The sequence below is a fragment of the Drosophila ficusphila genome, unplaced genomic scaffold (genome assembly GCF_018152265.1).
Source record: "Drosophila ficusphila isolate 14025-0441.05 unplaced genomic scaffold, ASM1815226v1 contig_791, whole genome shotgun sequence".
In the NCBI taxonomy this organism is placed as follows: Eukaryota; Metazoa; Arthropoda; class Insecta; order Diptera; family Drosophilidae; genus Drosophila; species Drosophila ficusphila.
Window position 1 is genome coordinate 2,694,526 of NW_025064737.1, and position 19,745 is coordinate 2,714,270.

Consider the following 19,745-nt stretch of genomic DNA (forward strand, 5'->3'; position numbering starts at 1 on the left):
CACTGCTGTAAAATGAGAGACCTGCACTCGCTTTGCAGCACTGTTTCCCACGCGCTGCTGCAATATTCGTTAAATATTTTTAAGATCGCCACGAAATGTCCTTTCTACGCAGTGCTGCTGGTCTTGTGGCGCGATCCATGCTCCTAGAAGGTGCAACCACAGGTAACCAATACGAGCAACATCAATTCCAGTCAATAAAGGCCATTTTTCAGCAGGGCAAACACGGCGCCACATCAAGCGATGGGTTTCGCCGACGTTACGTGAACTCGCCCACCGGCAGAAAAAACTAGGACCTCAGAAACCGGAGGCGCGTTCTGGATTCGTAGAGTGGAACGAACGCTCGGAGCTTTTCGCCTTTGGCAAGCGTTTAGGCGAGTCCTTCGAGCTTTCCCACCTGCAGCGGGCCTTCACAGAGAAATCTTTCGCCCATCGCGAGGAGGAGCGCCGTCGACAGCTGGGCATCGAAGAGGCGGACCTTCAGATGCCAGACAACAACGAGCTTGCTGAGAAGGGAGAGCACATTGCGCGCGCCTACGTAGAGGCCTTTCTACAGAACCAATTGCCAAAGGTCCCCAAAGAGGGACTTCAGGCGATCGCCAGCTATCTATTAAGCACAGAAACCTTAGCCCACGTATCCACGCATTTGGGTACTAAGGATCTAATTCACTCCTCGGAATACCCGCCTTCCGCCGAAAGTCTAGCTAAATCTTTGAAAGCAGTGATTGGCGCCCTAGCAGACTCCAGCGGCGTCGAGAGGGCATTCCTCTTTGTGCGCGACTTTATCTGCACGCAGCTAAGTCAAAAAGACCTGTTAGACGTGTGGACCCCCCAGGATCCGCTGCAGATGCTTAACAAGATCTGCCAGGAGCAAAAATTGGGCGAAGCAGAGCCACGGCTGATCGGAGATTGCGGCAAGAACACGGTTTTGGCTGCTTACCAAGTGGGCATTTACGCCGATCGCCAGCTTCTAGGTAAAGGATTCGGTGAGGACCTAAAGACAGCCACCGAAACGGCGGCTATCGATGCACTTCAGAGCCTTTTCGACACCCACGACAACCGACGACCTTTCGACTTCGGTGTCCAACTAGAGAATAAAAATGTACGACTGGGCTGAGAAACGGAACGGGATCTGCGTCCTGATTGATTATTGTAATTTGCACTAAACACATGTACGCATGCATTGTCAGAGGTTGCGCTTTAAAATCATTTAACTACGGATCAACAACTGCCTCCTAGTCGGTATCATCGCGCTTTTTATCGTGGGCGCTGGGAGCGGCCTGGGTTGGCGGTCCCAGGTCGTCTGGCTTGCTTTCCAGCGAAAAGGGCGGAATCTTGCAATCGAAGGAGTAGCCATCCTCGCGCTCCAACCGGAAGGTACCCCACATATGGCCGCTGGGTGCCTGCAGGCTCACATGGCTGCTGTACTGAAAGGCGGGCAGCCGGGGGGCTGAGAATGGGCTCCTGGCCCACCACGCCCCTTCCGCGCACCGTTTCCAAGGTTCCGGACAGCGAGAAGATGCGCCAGTGGCGCTCGCGCAGCTGCACGCTCAGCTCGCCAAGATTCTCAAGCCGGATGCAGTAGCGCCACTGGAATAAGAACCTATTAATTTGAGTAAAATTAATTATGGCTTCTTAACGCACCCAGTAGACCGAGCTCGCAGGCGTCTCACGGCAGCCCATGTAGAAGGGGATCACAGTGATGCGCACATTCTCGGTGGTCTCCTTGTGCACATCGCTCATGTCCAGCCAGGGATGGTTCTTTTCCTGCCATGCCTTCAGCGTGTCCTGGCCCACGAATGGCGGTTCTGCCTCCGGAGCGTGCGTGAGGAACTTGTCGAACAACTCGTGCTGCAGCGGACTCTTCTCGCTGGAGCTGTAGGGCATGATGTCCTCGTGGGCCACGTAGTCCAGACCAGGTATGGCGTACAGGCTGCGGTTCGAGTCCTGGTTACCCAGGAAAGTGACCGCCTCGGTCTGAGCGCGCTGCAAGGCAATAAATACCACATTAAGAATTGATGGGAGCTAGACTTAGACCGTCTTACTATATGCGGACAATCTCGGGTGTCGATAAGCACTTGGTAGAAGGTCTGCACCTTGCCCTTGACCTCCTTTGGGTCCACCTGCGTGGCGGTGCCTACATTGGGTGTGCCTTCGCCTTCGCTGGGAGCGTCTGTCTGGTAGGCGGCCGATGTAGGCGCATCACCGCTCTGAGCGGTTGCTTCCGACGGCGGAGCGGAGGAATTGGCCTTCACCCGAAGCGAGGCCTCTTTGGTGTGTTGCTGCTGTGAAGGACTAGTTTTCGTCGTCGTCGAGGTGGTGGTGCCGATCTTACCCGGGTTGTGCAGGTCTCGGTCATATACGCGGGCCGTCCAGGGAAAGAGTATGACACCGCGGTAGCCAAAGATGCGGTGCAGGAAGAGCTGGCCCGTCTCGTACCGGTCGTCGCGCGCCTCCACCAGGCGGCCGACCTCAGCGAGTCTGCAAAGAAGGCGGGTGGTTATGCAATGCGTGGGAGGACTCAGGACACCCTTACTTGGTCGGGTACACCGCCTGTTTCTTAATGCCCCTCCGCAGCAGGACGTCTATATCCATCCGCTGCAGCAGGCGCCATCGCTGGTCCCATTTGAAAACTTGCACCAGCAAGCCCATCGCGACGCATCCAAAGTTCGCTGCGAGTCGCGGGAGCACCTCTTAATTTCGGCGGGGCTGCGCTTTTATGCAACGGTCTGATGCGATTCTTCTGACGAATCGGTTCTCACGTTCCCTTCGGTTTAGCGAGGTACATGTGCTTCACAATTTTGTAGCAGTCTCTAATAAATCAGCATTGTTATGAAAAATTTGATATTGTTTTCGGCACTGGAAAAAAACACTACGCGATTGCGCTGAGTAGCCGATAACTTTATTCGATTAAAAAAAAATAGGGAAGAACGTTTTATCAGCAAACAGATATTAATTAAATTTTTAAAACAAAATCTTCCAGCTGGTTTTTTAGTGGAGGTGACATTTACTTATGATACGGTCTTTATAATAATTTTAAAATTAATACCCTTTTTTACACTTGTCAACTTTTCTGCAAACCCTTTATGGCATGGTAAAATGATGCAATTTGACCATAACTTACAGGGTCACCCAGTACTCGTGTGTCCCAAAAACTAAAGTTTTCAAAACGGTAAAACCTTTAAAATTGGCTCAGTGTAAAATCACTTATGCTATCGATAGTTTTTTTAGCAAAAAACAAGAGCATCTCTGATATAGAAGTTTGCCAAACATCTGTTTTGAGAATTTTGTTTTTGGATGCAGCTGCTTTCACCACCCCAAGGGAAAGAACAAAACACAGATTTGCAGCTCGACCAAGAACTGTGACTTCGAGGAGACCGAATTTGGCCGAACTAAACTTGATAAATTGATCCATTTTTGCAAAAACTATATAAAAATCGAGCAAAAACTAAAGTGACCTTCATGACTTCCCAGGCATTTTAAATGCCCCATAGAAGATTTAAGATTCAAGTCCTTAGCAAACCCTTGGACCCACATAAAACCCTTAAAATCCAGTTCCAGTTCATCTTTAAAATCTTGTTTGATGAAATGATTAACTCAAATTTGTTCATAAAAAATAAAAAAAAACTAATTGGATATTAAGTGATCCTATTAGGAATAGAGTTGCAAGCATTCCTTTATTATAAAAGAATGGTGGCTGCCATCGTCATCCAGCTTTTGCAAAAACAGACCAAAAATCTTTACAAACATTAAAAAAAATCCAAAAGCAAATATTAATATCAAATTGAGAGTTTTTATGAAAATTATTACCTTGTAAACACGTTAACATTTTGATATAATCTACTGAGCTGCCAACTAGTTTTATTTTTTACGCTCAACAGCACACTGTTACATAACGGCACGCTGTTGTCTTACATAGAACGCGTTTTTTTAGCGTCTTACGGCAGCCACACTATTTCCTTCTTTTCGCTTTCGTTTCCGGCGAAGTAAGTAAAATAAAATTGTTAAAGTTTTGCCTTTTTAAAATATTTTGTTTTTTATTTTAGCGGTGTTAATACATTCATCGATCAACAAGGTGGGTTTTCGTAGACAAAAGAAATCAAGTTGTTGCAATAGGAAACCAGCAAATAACCAGTGAATAACCTGCAAACGTCAGCCCACGTGCACTAAAATCTGGTAGCGGAATTAATTTGTGATTGTTTTTGGCTGTGTGGAGAAGTGGATTCAGGAGAATCCATTTTTGCCCGAGCGCTGCGGCTCAAATAACTTCTCTGTTGTGATAGACGTTCGATTTATGTTATGGCGCTTAAAAGCCACGGCTCGAATAGTGCCCAATTGGACATTTGCAAATGCCATTCGTTCAAAACTAGTTGTTGTTTTTTAAAGTGACATTTTTTAACCATGACTAATTGATATCCGTCTTTATCCACAGCTAAGCCATGGCCGACACACAAGCCAAGTCCGCTGCTGCGCCCAAGGCCGCCAAGGCCCAGAAGGCTCCCAAGGCCGCTAAGGCCCCTAAGGCAGAGAAGCCCGCCGCTTCTGAGGCCAAGGTCTCCGCCAAGAAGTACAAGCGCCACGGACGCCTCTTCGCCAAGGCTGTCTTCACCGGCTACAAGCGCGGTCTGAGGAACCAGCACGAGAACCAGGCTATCCTCAAGGTAAGAATTTGCCCGCGAAGAACGTATTCTAACGCTTCACAGGAATTACGAACCTAGACCTACTTCAGACCTAGTCCATTGCAGATGTTCCTGAGTTGTTATCAAAGATTATCTAGAGACGTCAGAGCTCTGCATGAAACTACTAAGAAAATCTTATTTGTGTTTTTTAAAGCCCTTCTGTAAAAAAATCTTGTTTTGATAAGTATTTGTGTATCTTTTGAGCAGAGTTTTTTTAAGTATGAACTATTCTAAATATTCAAATATCACAAGATTTTACACTAAAGTCAAATAGGATTCTAGTTTAGCCTCTTATCTATGTGTTTTTCGTTTAAAAGGTTTACTGAAAGACCCTATTCTAATACAATTTTTTATTGCAGATTGAGGGCGCCCGCCGCAAGGAGCACGGATCCTTCTATGTTGGCAAGCGTTGCGTCTATGTCTACAAGGCCGAGACCAAGAAGTGCGTGCCACAGCATCCCGAGCGCAAGACCCGCGTCCGCGCCGTTTGGGGCAAGGTCACCCGCATTCACGGCAACACTGGCGCTGTGCGTGCCCGCTTCAACAGGAACCTGCCCGGTCACGCCATGGGTCACCGCATCCGCATCGTGAGTTTAAACCCTTCTTGGCTGTCAACTCCAATCCTGTAACATGCTCTTTGCCTTCTTGCAGATGCTGTACCCATCGAGGATTTAAGTTAATATCCAACTTAAGTTACTGACCTGCAGGAGTAAAAAAAATCCGTTTTATAATAAATGAAACAATTTAAATTTAATAACGACTCCATATGATTTCACATTAATGCGAGCAGTGGTTTTCTCCATAATACATGAAGACTTTTGACCACAATTATGGACGGTCGGTGTTTATACTACAGCAAAGGTTCTTCGCTATACTGTAACCTGTTTACTTGTTTCCGAATTGAAGTGTTAACGTTAAGTCTATAGCGCCGTTGCAGTTTGTGGAGATTTTCAGAACATTATTTATCACAACGATTTCAGAAAGCTATTTTTTCACAATATACATAATACAAATGTGAGTCCTTAGAACTGTTAACGCATTTCCTGCAACTCCCCAAACCATAAGAATGGATCAAGGAATCTGTTGAAAATCCTGCATTGCGTTAGAGACTGGAGTTCAAACAAGTTATGCTCATGTAAAATGGATCGGGTTTGTATATAGTTTCTCCGGCGTTAAGCAGACATCCTAAACTATTAGGCTTGCAGATAAAGTAGTTACTGTATTTATTTAATATTTGGGCCTGTTGGATTGACCTAACTTTCACTTAAAATATCGAATATTACGAAACAATGTCGATTAACTGTTTTTAACGGCGAAATAAACCAAACAGTAGAAATAACATCAAGTAAAATTTTTTTTTAACCCAAATTTGAAGTATGTATTTATTAATTAATTATAATATAAATTTTTTATTTTTTTTAACAAAATACAAATGCAATTAGTTAAGTTGGGGAGATTTTAACTTCCGGGGCGCCAAGATTTGAGAACATTTTTTGGTTAATTGGCCAAAATAAACACTTTTTGAATCTTGGCGCTCCGGAAACTAAAATCGTGCCAGTAAGTTCAATTTACATCACAGTATACTTCTGCCGAATCCAACCTTCTGCAGAGTGGTTCGCAACTTTCAGATGCTTACTGTAGCTGCAAGCAACACCTGAGAAAACGGTATTTTCTTGGTATTTTTTATCCATGACGAAATAAAGGTGAATGTGGTGTCATCACTGTTATTTAATGGCACGAAAAGCGCGGTCACACTGCACATCAGCAGCGTGTTGCGGGCCAATCGGAAGAAAAACAAGTTGAAATTTACCGACTTTTTTAGAGTTATACATTCGAATTGCAATTGCTCGCTGCGGGCGCGTAAAAAAGTGATGCGGAGATGTGCGCCGACTTTGCTGGGAGCCACTGCCGCCGCTGTTCCACCCACCGACCCCCGAAAGTCGGGTCAACACGTCACCGTTCGAGCCAATTAAAAACTTGCATACCCGAGCCCCCGAACGGCCCTAGATAAGGATTACGTGTATATGCGCGCACGATGGGCATGCAGGACGACCTGGATGGCATCGTGAGGCAGCGACGCCGGAACCTGAGCCTCCTGCAGCTTCTGGCACTCACTATGGCGGGACTGGTCGCCATAGATCCCGTCCAGGTACGAGCAAACGCCGACTCGGAGCTCCAGACGCCGCGATCTTCTTCGAGTCGCCCTGCCCTCGCGCACTGCGTGGATCAGGCCGAGCACCGGATCGGTCGGAGGTTGGTACTTCCTATGTTATATCGGGATAAAGAGCTGTGTATAAATATCTATCGGATTAATGAGGAAGAAGCAGCTGAGTGCGTTATGTGTGTGACCCTTTTCTTATGCACACTGGTGTTTTCATAAGTTCTCGAACATTCGCTAAAACACAGTGCAAGTCGAGAAACGACAGCAGCTAGGCAAATATTAAAAAAAAAATTTAATGTTTGTTTAAACTACTCAAATCGTGCTTATTTACCCAGCTAAACGGGGAATTCAAATGGAACAGTGTTATTATTGGAGTCTAGTGAGTTAATGTTAAGAGAAACTCAAAGTCTCCAGCAGATTTGAAAGTATGATACCACTTCGTTTAACCCCTTAAAGGTATCCTGTTAGATGTGTAAAAAGTGTATATTTATCTAGTTAAAAGGGGGAACACTGTAACAATTTTGGGCTACTAAACAATTCCCCTGTTCAACTAGAAGTTCTCGACTGATTTGATAGTATGATTCCACTCTGTTCGAGCAATAACCAACTTTGATGACCCGTAATCAGTGGACGCGCTTATCAAGCATGCGGTGAGTCACTTGGCAAAACTGTTAACTGTTTTTTTTGTTTTGTATAGACGGTCGAGAGATATGTTTAATTATGCACGCCAATCCGAACAGGTTTAGCCGATTGTTTTGCTTTCTTTGCATTTAAGTTTTAGTCGAATTTCACCATTCTCCTCCCTTTTGCTTTAGACCCGTAGTTTGGAGGCACTGTTTTGGGGTTCTCTGTGAGTGGGACGAAGATGGCGATAGGGGAAATAAAGAGGAGCCAACTGACACTTGTTGTCCCTCGGTTTATTTTTGGCGCGCAAACAGCTGAGCTCCGTACCCCTTCCTCCCACTATTACATATCAGCTGGGATTGTCAGTGTGACCCTCTCTACTGGTCGGTTCCATCCTTGCTGCAGGTGACGAAATTAGTCGCTGATCAAATTAGGGGACAGTACCAGATAATTAAGTTTTTTGAATGTAAAATGGAATCTTTAAGAAGAAAGTATGGTTTTTAAATTTACGTTTATTATTTTTTTATCGACCCTTTACAGACCATTTCCGCTTTCGCTGTGCTAACAAAGAACAAAACTATAGGTTTTGGGTTATATTTAACATAAATTTTTCAAATATTTCCCAGATTGCCCAGCCCGTTTTTTTTAAGTTTTAGACTTATAAACGAATTTTGTGACTTCCAAAAACAAAAACTTTACAAAATCGGTTAAAAGACCTTGTGTGATTGAAGTTTTTAAAAGAGAAGAACTTTGAATGTAAAACATTTTGTATCTCTATTATTTTTAAAAACAGGAAAATAAAAACTGTGCTTAAGGCTCCTAAAAAAAATGAAACAACAATATGTAAAACGGAACTGTTGAAATATTTGTAAACATTTTTGGCTCTTACAAAGATAATCTGCAAGATTAGTTCTGTGTTCCCGGTCAGGCCCTTTTTACCCCAATTGGTATTGATTTTCATTTAAATTTTTCCCACAGACTCCTCTACATAACAACACTGGACGGACGATTAAATGCCCTCGACATTGCCAAGTCCGGAAAACTGCGCTGGAGCGTGCCAACTGGACCAGGGCCACTGATCTCGTCCAGCATCCATCGTCTGGAGCTGACCAACAACGGGCAGTTTGTGCGCATGATTCCCTCGTTAAGCGGCGGCATCTACAAGTTTGACGGCGACTCCATCGATCCGATTCCGATCACGGCAGAGCACCTGCTCAGTTCGAGTGCCAAGTTCAGCGACGATTTGGTGATTTCCGGGGGCAAGGAAACCCGCTCCTACGGCGTCTCCGTTCGCACAGGGCAGCTACTGTATGAGTGCTCTCTCAACGGCTGTGTGAACTCAACGGAGGAAGAACTGGCCATCAACGACACAATTAGGGAGCCGGAAGAGGAGGAGGCGCAGGAGGACAGTGACCAGCTCAGAGACGAGGCTGGCTACGTGGTGGGCCACGATCCGCTCCTCGACGACGTAATCGTGGTGCGCCGCCAGACGCAGACGGTGCGGGCCGTGGAATCTCGTACCGGAATGGAGCGTTGGAACTTTAGTGTGGGCCAGCACGAATTAGATCTGGTTCGACCTTCCGAGTGCCAACAACAGGAGCGAGATGAGTTGGAGCTGGCTGTCCTGGACGTAGACATAAAGGTTGTGGTGCCAGAGGGAATTATATGCGCCTTTAGCAAGAGTGACCCACAGACCATGCTATGGAAGTACAAAGTACGTAGAAGTATAACTGGGATTTAAACTCTTTTATGATAGAATTTTTATCGCAGTTTGATCACCCAATTGTGAGTGCCTGGAACACAAACGCCGCAGACGAATTGCGTCCTATAGATCTGTTTAGCTCCGCCCAGTGGTTATGGGACCAGGACCAAGAGGACAACGACCTGCCAGATGCACCTCACAGCGCACCGTCCATCTACTTGGGCATGTACGACAAGCAGCTGTACATCCAGGAGTCGATCCGCCTTCGTCAGGAGATTATGGACCAGACGAAGGTCTATCAGCAGCTCACGGGCGACACCAGTCTGATGCCCAAGATCCCATGGAAGCCGATAGCAGCCAGCAGCAACTCCCTAGTCATCTTCCGAAAGGATCAAGATGAGCCTGAGGTGATTGGAGAGGGAGTGGGCGCACAGGGAGGAGAACTTGTGCCTTATGAAGACCACAATTCGGCTGTGGCAGCACAGTCCGTATTAAATGCCTCGGAGTTTGTGAACGGCAATGGTTTTTACTTCTACACCACCGACGAACTGGAGGGCCCAACGGAGTGCGGCGCACAAAAAATCCTGAAGACCTCTCCGCTATAGAAGCGCCTTCTCCGCCAAACAATGCCTCTTCTGAAGGAACGGAGGTCACTGGTAACAGCAGCATGAACGAAGATCTGGGCTTTAGTCTGGACGACATCGATGCCCCTGTGAAGGTTGTTATACTGTCGCTGTGGTTCTGGTGGAAGGAGATTGTAGTGATTGCCTTCACCTCTGCTGTAATTCTCAATATTTTCATGGGACAACGAAACCAACGAGTGGAGCGCGAATATCTGGTTATTGAACGTCATGTGCCAGTACAGACGGCCATCGAGGCCACTGAAGCATCCACACAGGCTCTCCTGGGTCCTGTGGTGCCGTTGCAGCGTCCCGGAAACCGTTTTAGCTTCCCACCCGGTGGCAGAAACCAACGCACCAATTCGGAGTCGACAACTCACTCAGGCGAGCACTACACCTCGCGCTTCCAGTCCGACTTCGAGCTGATGCAGTGCCTCGGCCGCGGTGGCTTCGGAGTGGTCTTTGAGGCCAAGAATAAGCTGGATGAGAACCGCTACGCTATCAAGCGCATCACGCTGCCTAATAAGGAGTCCTCCAGGCAGCGAGTTTTGCGGGAGGCCCGCACATTGGCCAGTTGTGAGCACCACAATATCGTGCGCTACTTTCACGTGAGTAAATTGACTAAAGTAAAATTATATCAGTGGATAGAAACAGTAGTCTAAGCTTGGCGTGATGGAAGTTTTTGATCTAAGCTAAGTGTAAGAAATTGCGGCATCTAACTTTTGTTATTAGAACCTACTTATAGGATACCGTTTAGACTATGAGTTGAAATAATCGTATTTTCCCCATTTTGCAGTCATGGACTGAAACTCCGCCAACTGGTTGGCAAGAAGAGGAGGATCGCAAGCTGCTCGCCCACGAGCTTTCAACTTCCATCCAGATAGAGACGCCTGACGAGAGTACAATGCCCTCTTTCGCGGAGCAGTTGCAGGCGAAACGCCACCAGCAGCTCTTGTCCTGGGTTTCGGATGCAGCGAACAGCACGGAATGCAGCCATGACTTTCATTTACCCGGCGAGTCATCTCTTAGGAACATCAAAGAGGAGTATGACAACGATGAAGAGGAGGATTCGCTCATTGAGTTCCGCAGCGAATCGCAGTCGGCCGCTTTAAGGGCAGGAGAGGAAGACGATGACGATGATGAAGACGAAGAGGAACAAGACGACAACAGGAGGCACCATCGCAGCTCCGTTTCCATAGACATCCATTCGGCCTCGTTCGACCTCAAGAACATTAACTACTCACAGCACCAGCTGGTGTCGAACTCATTCCAAATCGAATCTGTGCGCCCCAAGAGCAGTGGCAGTGATGAGGCGGAGGACGATAACAAAGCTCGAAGGAAGCCCCTCACCCTGGCGCTGGCCCAAAACCACAACAACAATGGCAGCCACGCTACGCCTCCGAGTGCCACGATTCAGAACGGAGTGGTGTCCAAGCCCAGCAAAGTGTACCTCTACATCCAGATGCAGCTGTGTCGGAAGGAGAGTCTGCGTGACTGGCTAAGGGACAATCGATCGGAGGCTAGGGCCGCCCACATCGCTGACATATTCCACCAGATCGTAGACGCCGTCGACTATGTTCACTTGAAGGGTCTGATTCATCGGGACCTCAAGCCAAGCAACATATTCTTTTCGCAGGACGGGCAGATTAAGATCGGAGACTTCGGACTGGTCACCGACATGGCGGATATTCCCAATCTGGTGGCCAAGTGCGGGGATCAGAGCGGCCTGCCCTCCTGCGCCCGCCACACGCAGCAGGTGGGAACCCACCTGTACATGTCGCCGGAGCAGCTTCTGGGCCAGCACTACGATTACAAGGTGGACATCTACTCGCTGGGCCTGATCTTCTTCGAGCTGCACGTGTACTTCTGCACCGAAATGGAGCGAATCAAGACGCTCCGGAGTCTTCGGGACGGGCAGTACCCCAAGGACTTCGCAGTCAATTACCCGCAGCAGTACGTTTTGCTCCAGCAGATGCTGTCCGCACATCCGGAGCAGCGGCCGCAGACCAAGCAGCTGAAGAGCCAGCTGCACAACATCCTGCAGCTGCCCCCTCACCTGTCGGACGGACGCAGCGAGCAGGCGGCTCTGGCGGAGCGGGCTAGGCGCCTGAGTCGCAGCCGAACATTCAGCAGCTCCAGCGAGCCGCATCAGTGATAAGCTTGGACCGCGCCAAGCTCAGTCATCAGTTCGCATTTCGCTTGAAAGCCATCCCTACCGCTACCGATTGTCCTCTCCTGGCAGCTATGCCTCAATCGGTGACCTCGACCCGGGCAAGTCGAAGATTTATTTATGGGCAAAACCAGATTTAATAAGTTTTGTATTACGTTCACTTTTTCAACTCTTGCGTGTCGCAAACTACCAACAACAAAATGTCCTTTTGTTTTTAAGACTTAACGTTAGGAACCATACATATACATAAAGATGTACTCCAAAACAGTCGTTAGCCTAAGTTAATGACCTACGATGCTAAATTGTTTGTCTTAGTTTGTTTCTAGCCATGTAGTCCAACCGATAAGAAAGTTTGTTTTTAGTCGTAGGCGATAAGAGATAAAATAAAATTGTCAAAAATAGAAATGGAAATGTTTTCTAATTGCTGACAGAGATAATGGTTGTGACTAATCGCTTACCTGGCCTATGAATGTTTGCCATTTGATGCCAAGGCAAGTGAAGTGAACGGCTGCTGTATTTACCCTAAGCTTAACCCGTATTCGAGCTAGAATATACGATTATTTGAATAGATCCTAAAATAAATGTATTTTTTTTTGTGAGCTTTTGTATCTTCTTAAAACGGACATAAATGCAGAAGATTTACAAAGATTGGTAAACCTGAATAAGATTCTTGTGTAGAAATGTATCCGGACCCAACAATTAAATTTACAACGAGCTTGTCTTTTATATATCACTTTATTTTGTTTTTATTGGCGTCTGTTGCGCATTTTTCAAAAACGTTCTCTACTTTGCTATCGGTCTGTCGTCGAATAATCATCATCATATTCATGCCCGTAGTGCAATCTACTATACACTAAGTACAATTTGTTTGCTTCGTTTTCCGGACCGCTTTTTATGCCCGATTGCTTAACATTTAGTTTCGGTGCGTTTCTCTTCCTACTCTGTGGTTAGCTCCTCTCCAATTAATAATTTGTTTCTACTTTGCGGTCGCATCATGTCCTTATTATAAAAAAATAACAGAGATCATGAGCGCCGTCTGCACTTTTGTAATACTTATCTAAACGTAGCGGCTTTTTCTTAAAACTAATTACGTTTGAATGGTTTGAACAAACAACAAGCGGCTGAAGCATTTGATTCGTTAATATATACTTTAATTTTTAGACTTTAATTGTTAAGTTGCTACAACTACTTCCTCCTTTTGTTTCAAACTGTCGCAGGCAACGTGTTGCTTAAATGTAAATAATTCAACAATTGTCCTTGTTGCCTTTATTTTATTCTGTTTAATTCCCTTCAACTGTTCTGCGTTAGCATTTTTATTTCCCAAAAATTAACAGCCATTTTGACGAATCCGTAAATGTTAAAACTCAAAGACAAAAACTTGAACCAAACTCGTACAATTATCGTTACATTTATATTCGTGTATATATAGGTATGTTTCATATAAATACTCGTATGTGGATGCTTGGGCTTTTCAGTTGCTTACTTGCGAGGAGTTTTCTGCAAGTGTAAAATGGGTTGTTTCAGTTTAGAAAGTGACATGTGAACACATTTCTCAAGTTGGGATCAGTTCGGCGATGGGTGCGAATGCTGGAAAATTCCCGGTTTAGAAAGTGACATGTGAACACATTTCTCAAGTTGGGATCAGTTCGGCGATGGGTGCGAATGCTGGAAAATTCCCGGTTTAGAAAGTGACATGTGAACACATTTCTCAAGTTGGGATCAGTTCGGCGATGGGTGCGAATGCTGGAAAATTCCCGGTTTAGAAAGTGACATGTGAACACATTTCTCAAGTTGGGATCAGTTCGGCGATGGGTGCGAATGCTGGAAAATTCCCGGTTTAGAAAGTGACATGTGAACACATTTCTCAAGTTGGGATCAGTTCGGCGATGGGTGCGAATGCTGGAAAATTCCCGGTTTGGAGGATCAGTTGAACAAGTAAGCAATTTAAGCTGCTATTTATCATTAATCTTTTAACGTTATATGTCCTTTATCAAAGCCGCAAATATATATTTCATAAATTTATTTTTAACAATAATGCTTTGTTATTTGATGTATTATTATCGATTTTGCATGGGTTAACCTTGAAATAATTTCAAATAATTGTTTCGAACTCATTTGATTCTTAAATATCGTACTTCTAGATTAGCCGAACACTCAACTGGGAGTGGAACCAATTTTTGGCAGTGCGCCCAGTTATCTACCTTGAATATCAGTTAGAGCTTACTTATATTGCTGTAAAAGTCGGTTTCCATAGCTTTTCGCAAAGTTCTTCCTTTGAAATCTCTATGTACAAAGTCAGCCTTGATTGCTTTTCTTTTGAGTAGTTTGAGTTTGTTTCTTGAGGTAAAGAAAGAGATCGGTATGGTATGTATGTGTTTCGTGGATCAGCACTGAATATAATTAACTTGGCGATATCCAGCCGATAGAGTAGTAGAGAGACACGTTACTTACTAATAGATCGGCCAGATCAGTTTCGTTTGTCACTACATTACAATACACAAATTTTACTTTTTTTATTATTATGCCTTAATAACACAATCTTCGTTTTTTGTGCGCTTTGATCAAGTTGTTTTCTTGGTTTAGTCTAAGGTATACTATGAAATATTTGCTTCTGGGTTCTTAAGGCTTCTTGATCACGACTGCTTCACGACAAAAACTAATAGGTATTAAGTTTTCAATTTGAATAAACACAATAATGAATTCGATTTCATGAATTCTATGGAATGGAATTTGTTATTGACTTTGTTAGCTGTATTCAATAACAATTCATCGTGTAAGGAGTAAACAATTTAAATGAACTTCAACAAATTATTAATGCAAACCGCATTACGATTTTGATGGCATGATTGTAGATCTTTGATTTTACCGCCTTCCGTCGCTTTCCCAAATTCTTAGGGCTATTTATTAAATTGCTCTTAGTCGTATGTTGTCCTAAAACTAGGTATTTCTTGTAATCCACTTTTGTAGACTTGACTTGTTACTTGACATTAACTGATGTTTGTGTGTTTGTGTGCCTTAAGAACTAATTCTTGAAATGATCACAACGTTAAAGTATGCTTTAATATATGTGTATAGCTTAGGTTAACTACTTTAGTACTTATACGACTTGAATTTGTTCCAATAACAAGGTTATTCGGTCGTACATAAAATGTATTGTAAATTATGGTGGGATTAATTGCCTATTTACGTTCCACGACAGAAATAATAACCACAACTATAACAATAACCATAACCATGTAGAAAACAAGCTTTTCGCCGGCAATTGTTGCTGCACTTTGCGGATATCGCTGCATATTCATGGCAACTGCACTTCCTGCCATCCACTGCCATTGAATTGCAAATGCGGACGCACGAAAGTTGTCAGCAGGGATCTGGATCTGGTGGCCAAAGGCGGAGGTGGTCCTCCGTTCGGCAGTCCCGTCGCCATTTAAATGAGCACAGCAAAAAGCGCCCATAAAAGCAGCCAGAAAAGAGTTGTAATAATGGCAAACAAAGCGGGATGTGGTGGGGAGTGGAGTGTGGCCACTAAAAATGTATGCTAAAATATGCATCTGCAGTCGTTGGAGGGCAACAGGGGGCAACAATGTCGTCTTTGTGTGTCCTCCTTGGAGATTGCGTATACGCCACCTTGTCCCAGCTGCAGCTGCTGCTGCCCGTAGCGAATTCACTCGGATGTAATGCGCCCGATCAGAACGATTGCTTAAAAAACTTATGCAACATTTGCTAAAGTATTGTACAGCGTCCTTTATTCCTAGTTGATTGTGAGTACTCAGTGCCAACCAGGCCACCGACCCCGGCCACGCCTCCTCCTCCTCCTCCTCCGGCGCCGCCTCCTCCTCCCGTGCTGGTGCAGCCCATCAGCTCGCGGAAAACGTCGCCGATTTTGTAGTTGTATCTGTTGTATCCGCGGACCCAGAAGAAACAGAACAGAACAGAAAGGAGCTTCGGTTAGTCCCCGGGCACACATATCGCATGACAGATGCTCCTATTGATTACTCACTGCGCCGAGCACTCCACGTAGCCGCAGCGCCAATGTTTGCGCACCAGCGTGGAAATATCCTTGAGCTCCTGCCAGCCAGCCAGCCAGCCGGGATGGGATGCGATGCGGGAGTGCGGGTGTGCGATAATGGAAAGGATTCAATATTGAGTGCAAATCTGCTGAAAACTAATAACCCCGCACCGTGAACAGCCGGCTAGCCGACCAAGCTCCTCGCTCTTTCGGGCTTAACTCAGCTATTGTTTATGTGCCCATAATGTACGATAATCTCTTTTTCATTCCCAACCAGAAGCAGCGTATATATTCAAATAATTCCAGACATGGTTATTACCCAAAAATTATTTGGATCGGACTGTCTATCTTTAACATATTCAATCATTTTTTAAGCTTTTATGTAATGAAATCTGCTTTTTAACTAATTAGAATACTTCCAATTCTAAGGACTTGTAAATTTGTAAAGATGAATTTTTAAATCTTTAAAATCAATAAGAAAATTGTATTAGTACATTGATTTTAAGTAATTAAAAAATTAATTTATCAAGCTAAGATACTTAGTTGCGTCAAAATCTACAGAGCATTTCTTATTCCTGATCGTTGAAACTGGAAAATACTATAAGATTTAATAACCTTTAAAGAGTTGATTCAATAGGGTAATAACACATTATTTAACTAGCTTTGTTCTCATAATTTGTTGAAGAAATTGAATAATTTTTTCTATTAATTTAATCAACTAAGTTGAATCGAATTTTTCGTATGCCATTGAACTCACCTGCGAGTTGGCCTGCGCCTCAGTCACATTGTCAAATTTATTGCCGACCACAATTATGCTAAAATCACGATGACTGAAACTGTCCAAGATTTGATCTCTCATCGAGCGGCAGTACTGCAATTGAATCGGAATAATGGGGCACATTGTGGGGCTATGATTTCAGATTGATTTCTGAGGCTCGCACCTGAAATGTCTCCAGGTTGCCCATGTCGTAGACCAAGACATAGGCGTGCACCGTTCGCAGCCCCAGCGGATGTCCGTTGTTCCACTCGGCGAAGTTGTCAGCCGGAAATCGCTTCTGGCGTGATTGCCGTGCCGATTGGTCGAATGTTTGTTTTTCATCAGCATATTATTTCCGCAAACAAGCAGGCAAACAGGCAAACACGCACATGTGTCCATCCACGCGGTCGGTTGAATGGGGTTTTCAATTCGCATTATTTTGGCACGCGTATGAAAAGCAAATATGGAAAGAAAAAGAGTTTATGGCGTTTAATGGGGCCCACAACTGGGGAGATATATATACTCTATGTCGTCGATATGGAAAAGTTCTGGTTTCTTATTTTGATTTGAAAATCCGCTGACTGCAGGCATCGCTTTTGCCTTCCCAGCAGAATAAATACATTTGCTCCTGATCCACATAATTTGATGGGGGTTTCAATTTGGATAACAATGAGATTATGCAATTATTTATAATAATTTGATCAGATCGAAAGCATTTACATTTAACAGAGTTCAAACACTTAGGAAAGTATCAAATCATTTGATATTCAGTGAATCTGTTCGTATTGAAGTTACAAAAAAATCAACAAATTTGAATGTTGAAGTTTGCACAAAGTTAAGTAATTATTTGCCGCACTTCACTTGACTCGCACAGGAAATGTGTCTAGCGCAAACTGAACTCTACTGAATTATCCTTTTTCCTCCGCCTTATCGTATTTATTTAGGACTTAGTTGACCACTCTTGCGGCTTCAGCAATCTTAACTGCTCACAGCAGTGGCATTATTCGCCCAAACTCACTGCTGCATTAGTAATAGGATTCATTTATCCACTTGCCTTGTTGCGAACCAAATTTTCGACATTTATTAAATGCTACTGAAACTATTGTCGCAGCAAATATTTAAGGACAAAGCTACTCCCACAATGGCAGTAAACCGTCACAGTTACATTCAAGGATAATAGACAGCCGTTGATGCATTTACTGTGGCTGCGGTGAGCGTTGTCAGTAAATAATTGTTGCTCGGTTAGTGCAGCAAATTGCTTTGCCAAGCCAACAGCGAAGAGCACACCGGGAAAATCCCCATTTCGATTGCATTACATAATGAAGCTTCACAATCTGTCCTGTGATTAATAGTCCAAGAAAAACATTTGTGTTTGTCTATGGTAGGTTAGAAACAGACTTCCGAAGGTGAAAAGCATTTTGGAAAAGTAGATTGCGAAATGCATACACAATTGTTTTTAAATAATATTTATTCAGTATTTATTATGTCCGTATATTATATTTAAATAATTCAAATGATGCACAGTTAAATAGTATTCATTAATGAGGTGTATTGATTTTATGATCAGTAAATGTTTAAAGCTGTCTTATCTGTCTTAAAACTGAATGTTGTTTTTCCAATATCATTTTTTCAATTATTTTTCTTTTCCAAAATAAAACGGACATGACACGCAAACCATCTTGTATACATTTTTGTATGTTCTTCTGGCCTAATTTGGTCGAAACAAAAATGAAATGGATTGAAATCGATTTCACCTGGAACGCTAAGAAAAGTTCGATTGTTAAAAAGAGTACACTTTAAAGTGAAGTGTTGGCATTTTTCTTCGTCAGTGCACTTATTGTTGATTACTTCGAGAGATTTTATTTCAGGCAGTGCCATAAATCAATCCCGAGCGGTTGGGATGCCGTAGATCCTTCTGAGCACGGACCCGACAAAAGGCAAATCAGCTGGCAATTTTCCACCACAGGCAGGTGGCCAGAGTTTTCCCTCTCCGACGCTAATGAGCAGAAGAAGAGACGGAAAGCGAGCTGCCCAGAGCAAGACAGTAAGTAAACGTTATAATTAAATTTACGGCGCAGCTTTCAGACGCAAACAAAAGTCAAAGGCCGCCTAGACAAGAGCAAGAATCGAGACATTTTGGAGGAACAAACAACGGAAACCAAGTGCTGTGTGCCTAGCTTTTTTATGGCCTAAACTGGTTGGTTTCAGTCGAAATGAAAATATATAAAATATAGTACCTACACCAGTCGAAAAGCTAACGATTATGTAGGTTTTACATTGAACGTTTAAAGTTTAAAAATGATATTTGATAATCGGACCATTCCAGATTTTGTATAAATCGAAAGTTTAACAGTAATTTCTAAACGATTCTAGCGATGTATTTTAAAGAAAGAATTCGATACACAGCTAATGAAAAAAAATTGAAATGTTTCTAAGCCTATACATATCTTCGAGGCAATTTTAAACTATAGAGAGAATAAAAAAAAATAAATGTTATTAGTTCAATAGGAATTAAGCTGATTTTATATGCTAAGTTTCACTAAGACTTATGTAATTAAGTAAGCCCTGCCTCTTAAGAGGCAAACTAAATTTAAAGTGTAGTCTTTTAAAATGTTTTTTAAGAGATTTAAGAATTGTAATTTAGCTTCTTTTGCAGAGGATGTAAGTCGGCAACACTAAGCCCACCCCCTGGTCGCCACCCTTTTCGGCACTCCTGACCCCGAGCCCAGATGGACAGCTCAAGGGTCCGCATTCCTTGGCGCCTTTGCGTCTGGTCCTTCGGCCCTTCAGCCCCCCGACTTGTGACTTCATCCCCTTCGCAGGTTTCCCCCCGCCCCTGCCCTCCCTCCAGTGCTCGGGTATTGTGTCATTCCGGCTGGCAGACAGTCGACGCCACTCCCGTCGGGCACTAACTTGGCTAGATTTACGTTTTTGATTAAATTTCATTTAATTTGCGCTTCCCCGCCGCTCTGTTGTGATTATTGTTGCTTTGTTAATTAACGGGCTGCGAGCGGGCTGGAAATGCG

General features: G+C 44.1%; 5 protein-coding genes across 6 annotated transcripts in view; 3 read left to right on the plus strand and 2 right to left on the minus strand.

The window, feature by feature from the left end:
* Positions 1 to 25: 25 nt before the first annotated feature.
* Positions 26 to 1,186, plus strand: LOC108090123 (39S ribosomal protein L44, mitochondrial). Of its 2 annotated transcripts, none has more exons than XM_017188654.2 (2): positions 26 to 162; positions 213 to 1,186. In XM_017188654.2, the coding sequence occupies exons 1-2, from the start codon at positions 96 to 98 to the stop codon at positions 1,112 to 1,114; spliced, it is 969 nt and encodes a 322-aa protein (XP_017044143.1). In that variant the 5' UTR covers positions 26 to 95; the 3' UTR covers positions 1,115 to 1,186. The 2 variants fall into 2 exon arrangements, with proteins under 2 accessions (XP_017044143.1, XP_017044144.1); XM_017188655.2 differs by having other exon boundaries at positions 216 to 1,186.
* Positions 1,107 to 2,895, minus strand: LOC108090121 (polymerase delta-interacting protein 2). The gene is given in 5 exon segments (XM_017188652.2): positions 1,107 to 1,445; positions 1,447 to 1,587; positions 1,642 to 1,983; positions 2,043 to 2,478; positions 2,534 to 2,895. Coding segments are annotated over 5 exon segments (1,248 nt in total). The 5' UTR covers positions 2,650 to 2,895; the 3' UTR covers positions 1,107 to 1,232.
* Positions 2,896 to 3,918: 1,023 nt separating this feature from the next.
* LOC108090125 (60S ribosomal protein L35a) lies at positions 3,919 to 5,430 on the plus strand. Its single transcript, XM_017188657.1, has 5 exons — positions 3,919 to 3,983; positions 4,044 to 4,072; positions 4,430 to 4,658; positions 5,036 to 5,263; positions 5,328 to 5,430. Exons 3-5 carry the CDS (start codon positions 4,437 to 4,439, stop codon positions 5,349 to 5,351), a joined length of 474 nt encoding a protein of 157 aa, XP_017044146.1. The 5' UTR covers positions 3,919 to 3,983; positions 4,044 to 4,072; positions 4,430 to 4,436; the 3' UTR covers positions 5,352 to 5,430.
* Positions 5,431 to 6,383: 953 nt separating this feature from the next.
* On the plus strand, positions 6,384 to 12,358 carry LOC108090118 (eukaryotic translation initiation factor 2-alpha kinase). The gene is given in 5 exon segments (XM_017188648.2): positions 6,384 to 6,929; positions 8,440 to 9,175; positions 9,232 to 9,739; positions 9,742 to 10,391; positions 10,580 to 12,358. Coding segments are annotated over 5 exon segments (3,471 nt in total). The 5' UTR covers positions 6,384 to 6,711; the 3' UTR covers positions 11,939 to 12,358.
* Positions 12,359 to 12,669: 311 nt separating this feature from the next.
* Positions 12,670 to 19,745, minus strand: part of LOC108090124 (ras-like protein family member 10B) — a 44,116-nt gene continuing 37,040 nt past the window's right edge. The window contains 4 exon segments of the mRNA XM_017188656.2: positions 12,670 to 15,848; positions 15,954 to 16,021; positions 16,720 to 16,833; positions 16,904 to 17,017. Of these exon segments, the coding sequence (XP_017044145.1) occupies positions 15,677 to 15,848; positions 15,954 to 16,021; positions 16,720 to 16,833; positions 16,904 to 17,017 (468 nt within the window). The 3' untranslated portion in view covers positions 12,670 to 15,676.

What these genes read in the sequence shown, in the direction of transcription:
- LOC108090125 (XM_017188657.1), top strand. Translation starts at nt 4,437, where the DNA reads ATGGCCGACACACAAGCCAAGTCCGCTGCTGCGCCCAAGGCCGCCAAG. An exon ending in AGAACCAGGCTATCCTCAAG is followed by an intron (nt 4,659 to 5,035) that starts GTAAGAATTTGC and finishes TTTTTATTGCAG; the next exon opens with ATTGAGGGCGCCCGCCGCAA. An exon ending in TGGGTCACCGCATCCGCATC is followed by an intron (nt 5,264 to 5,327) that starts GTGAGTTTAAAC and finishes GCCTTCTTGCAG; the next exon opens with ATGCTGTACCCATCGAGGAT.
- LOC108090123 (XM_017188654.2), top strand. Translation starts at nt 96, where the DNA reads ATGTCCTTTCTACGCAGTGCTGCTGGTCTTGTGGCGCGATCCATGCTC. An exon ending in CCTAGAAGGTGCAACCACAG is followed by an intron (nt 163 to 212) that starts GTAACCAATACG and finishes GCCATTTTTCAG; the next exon opens with CAGGGCAAACACGGCGCCAC.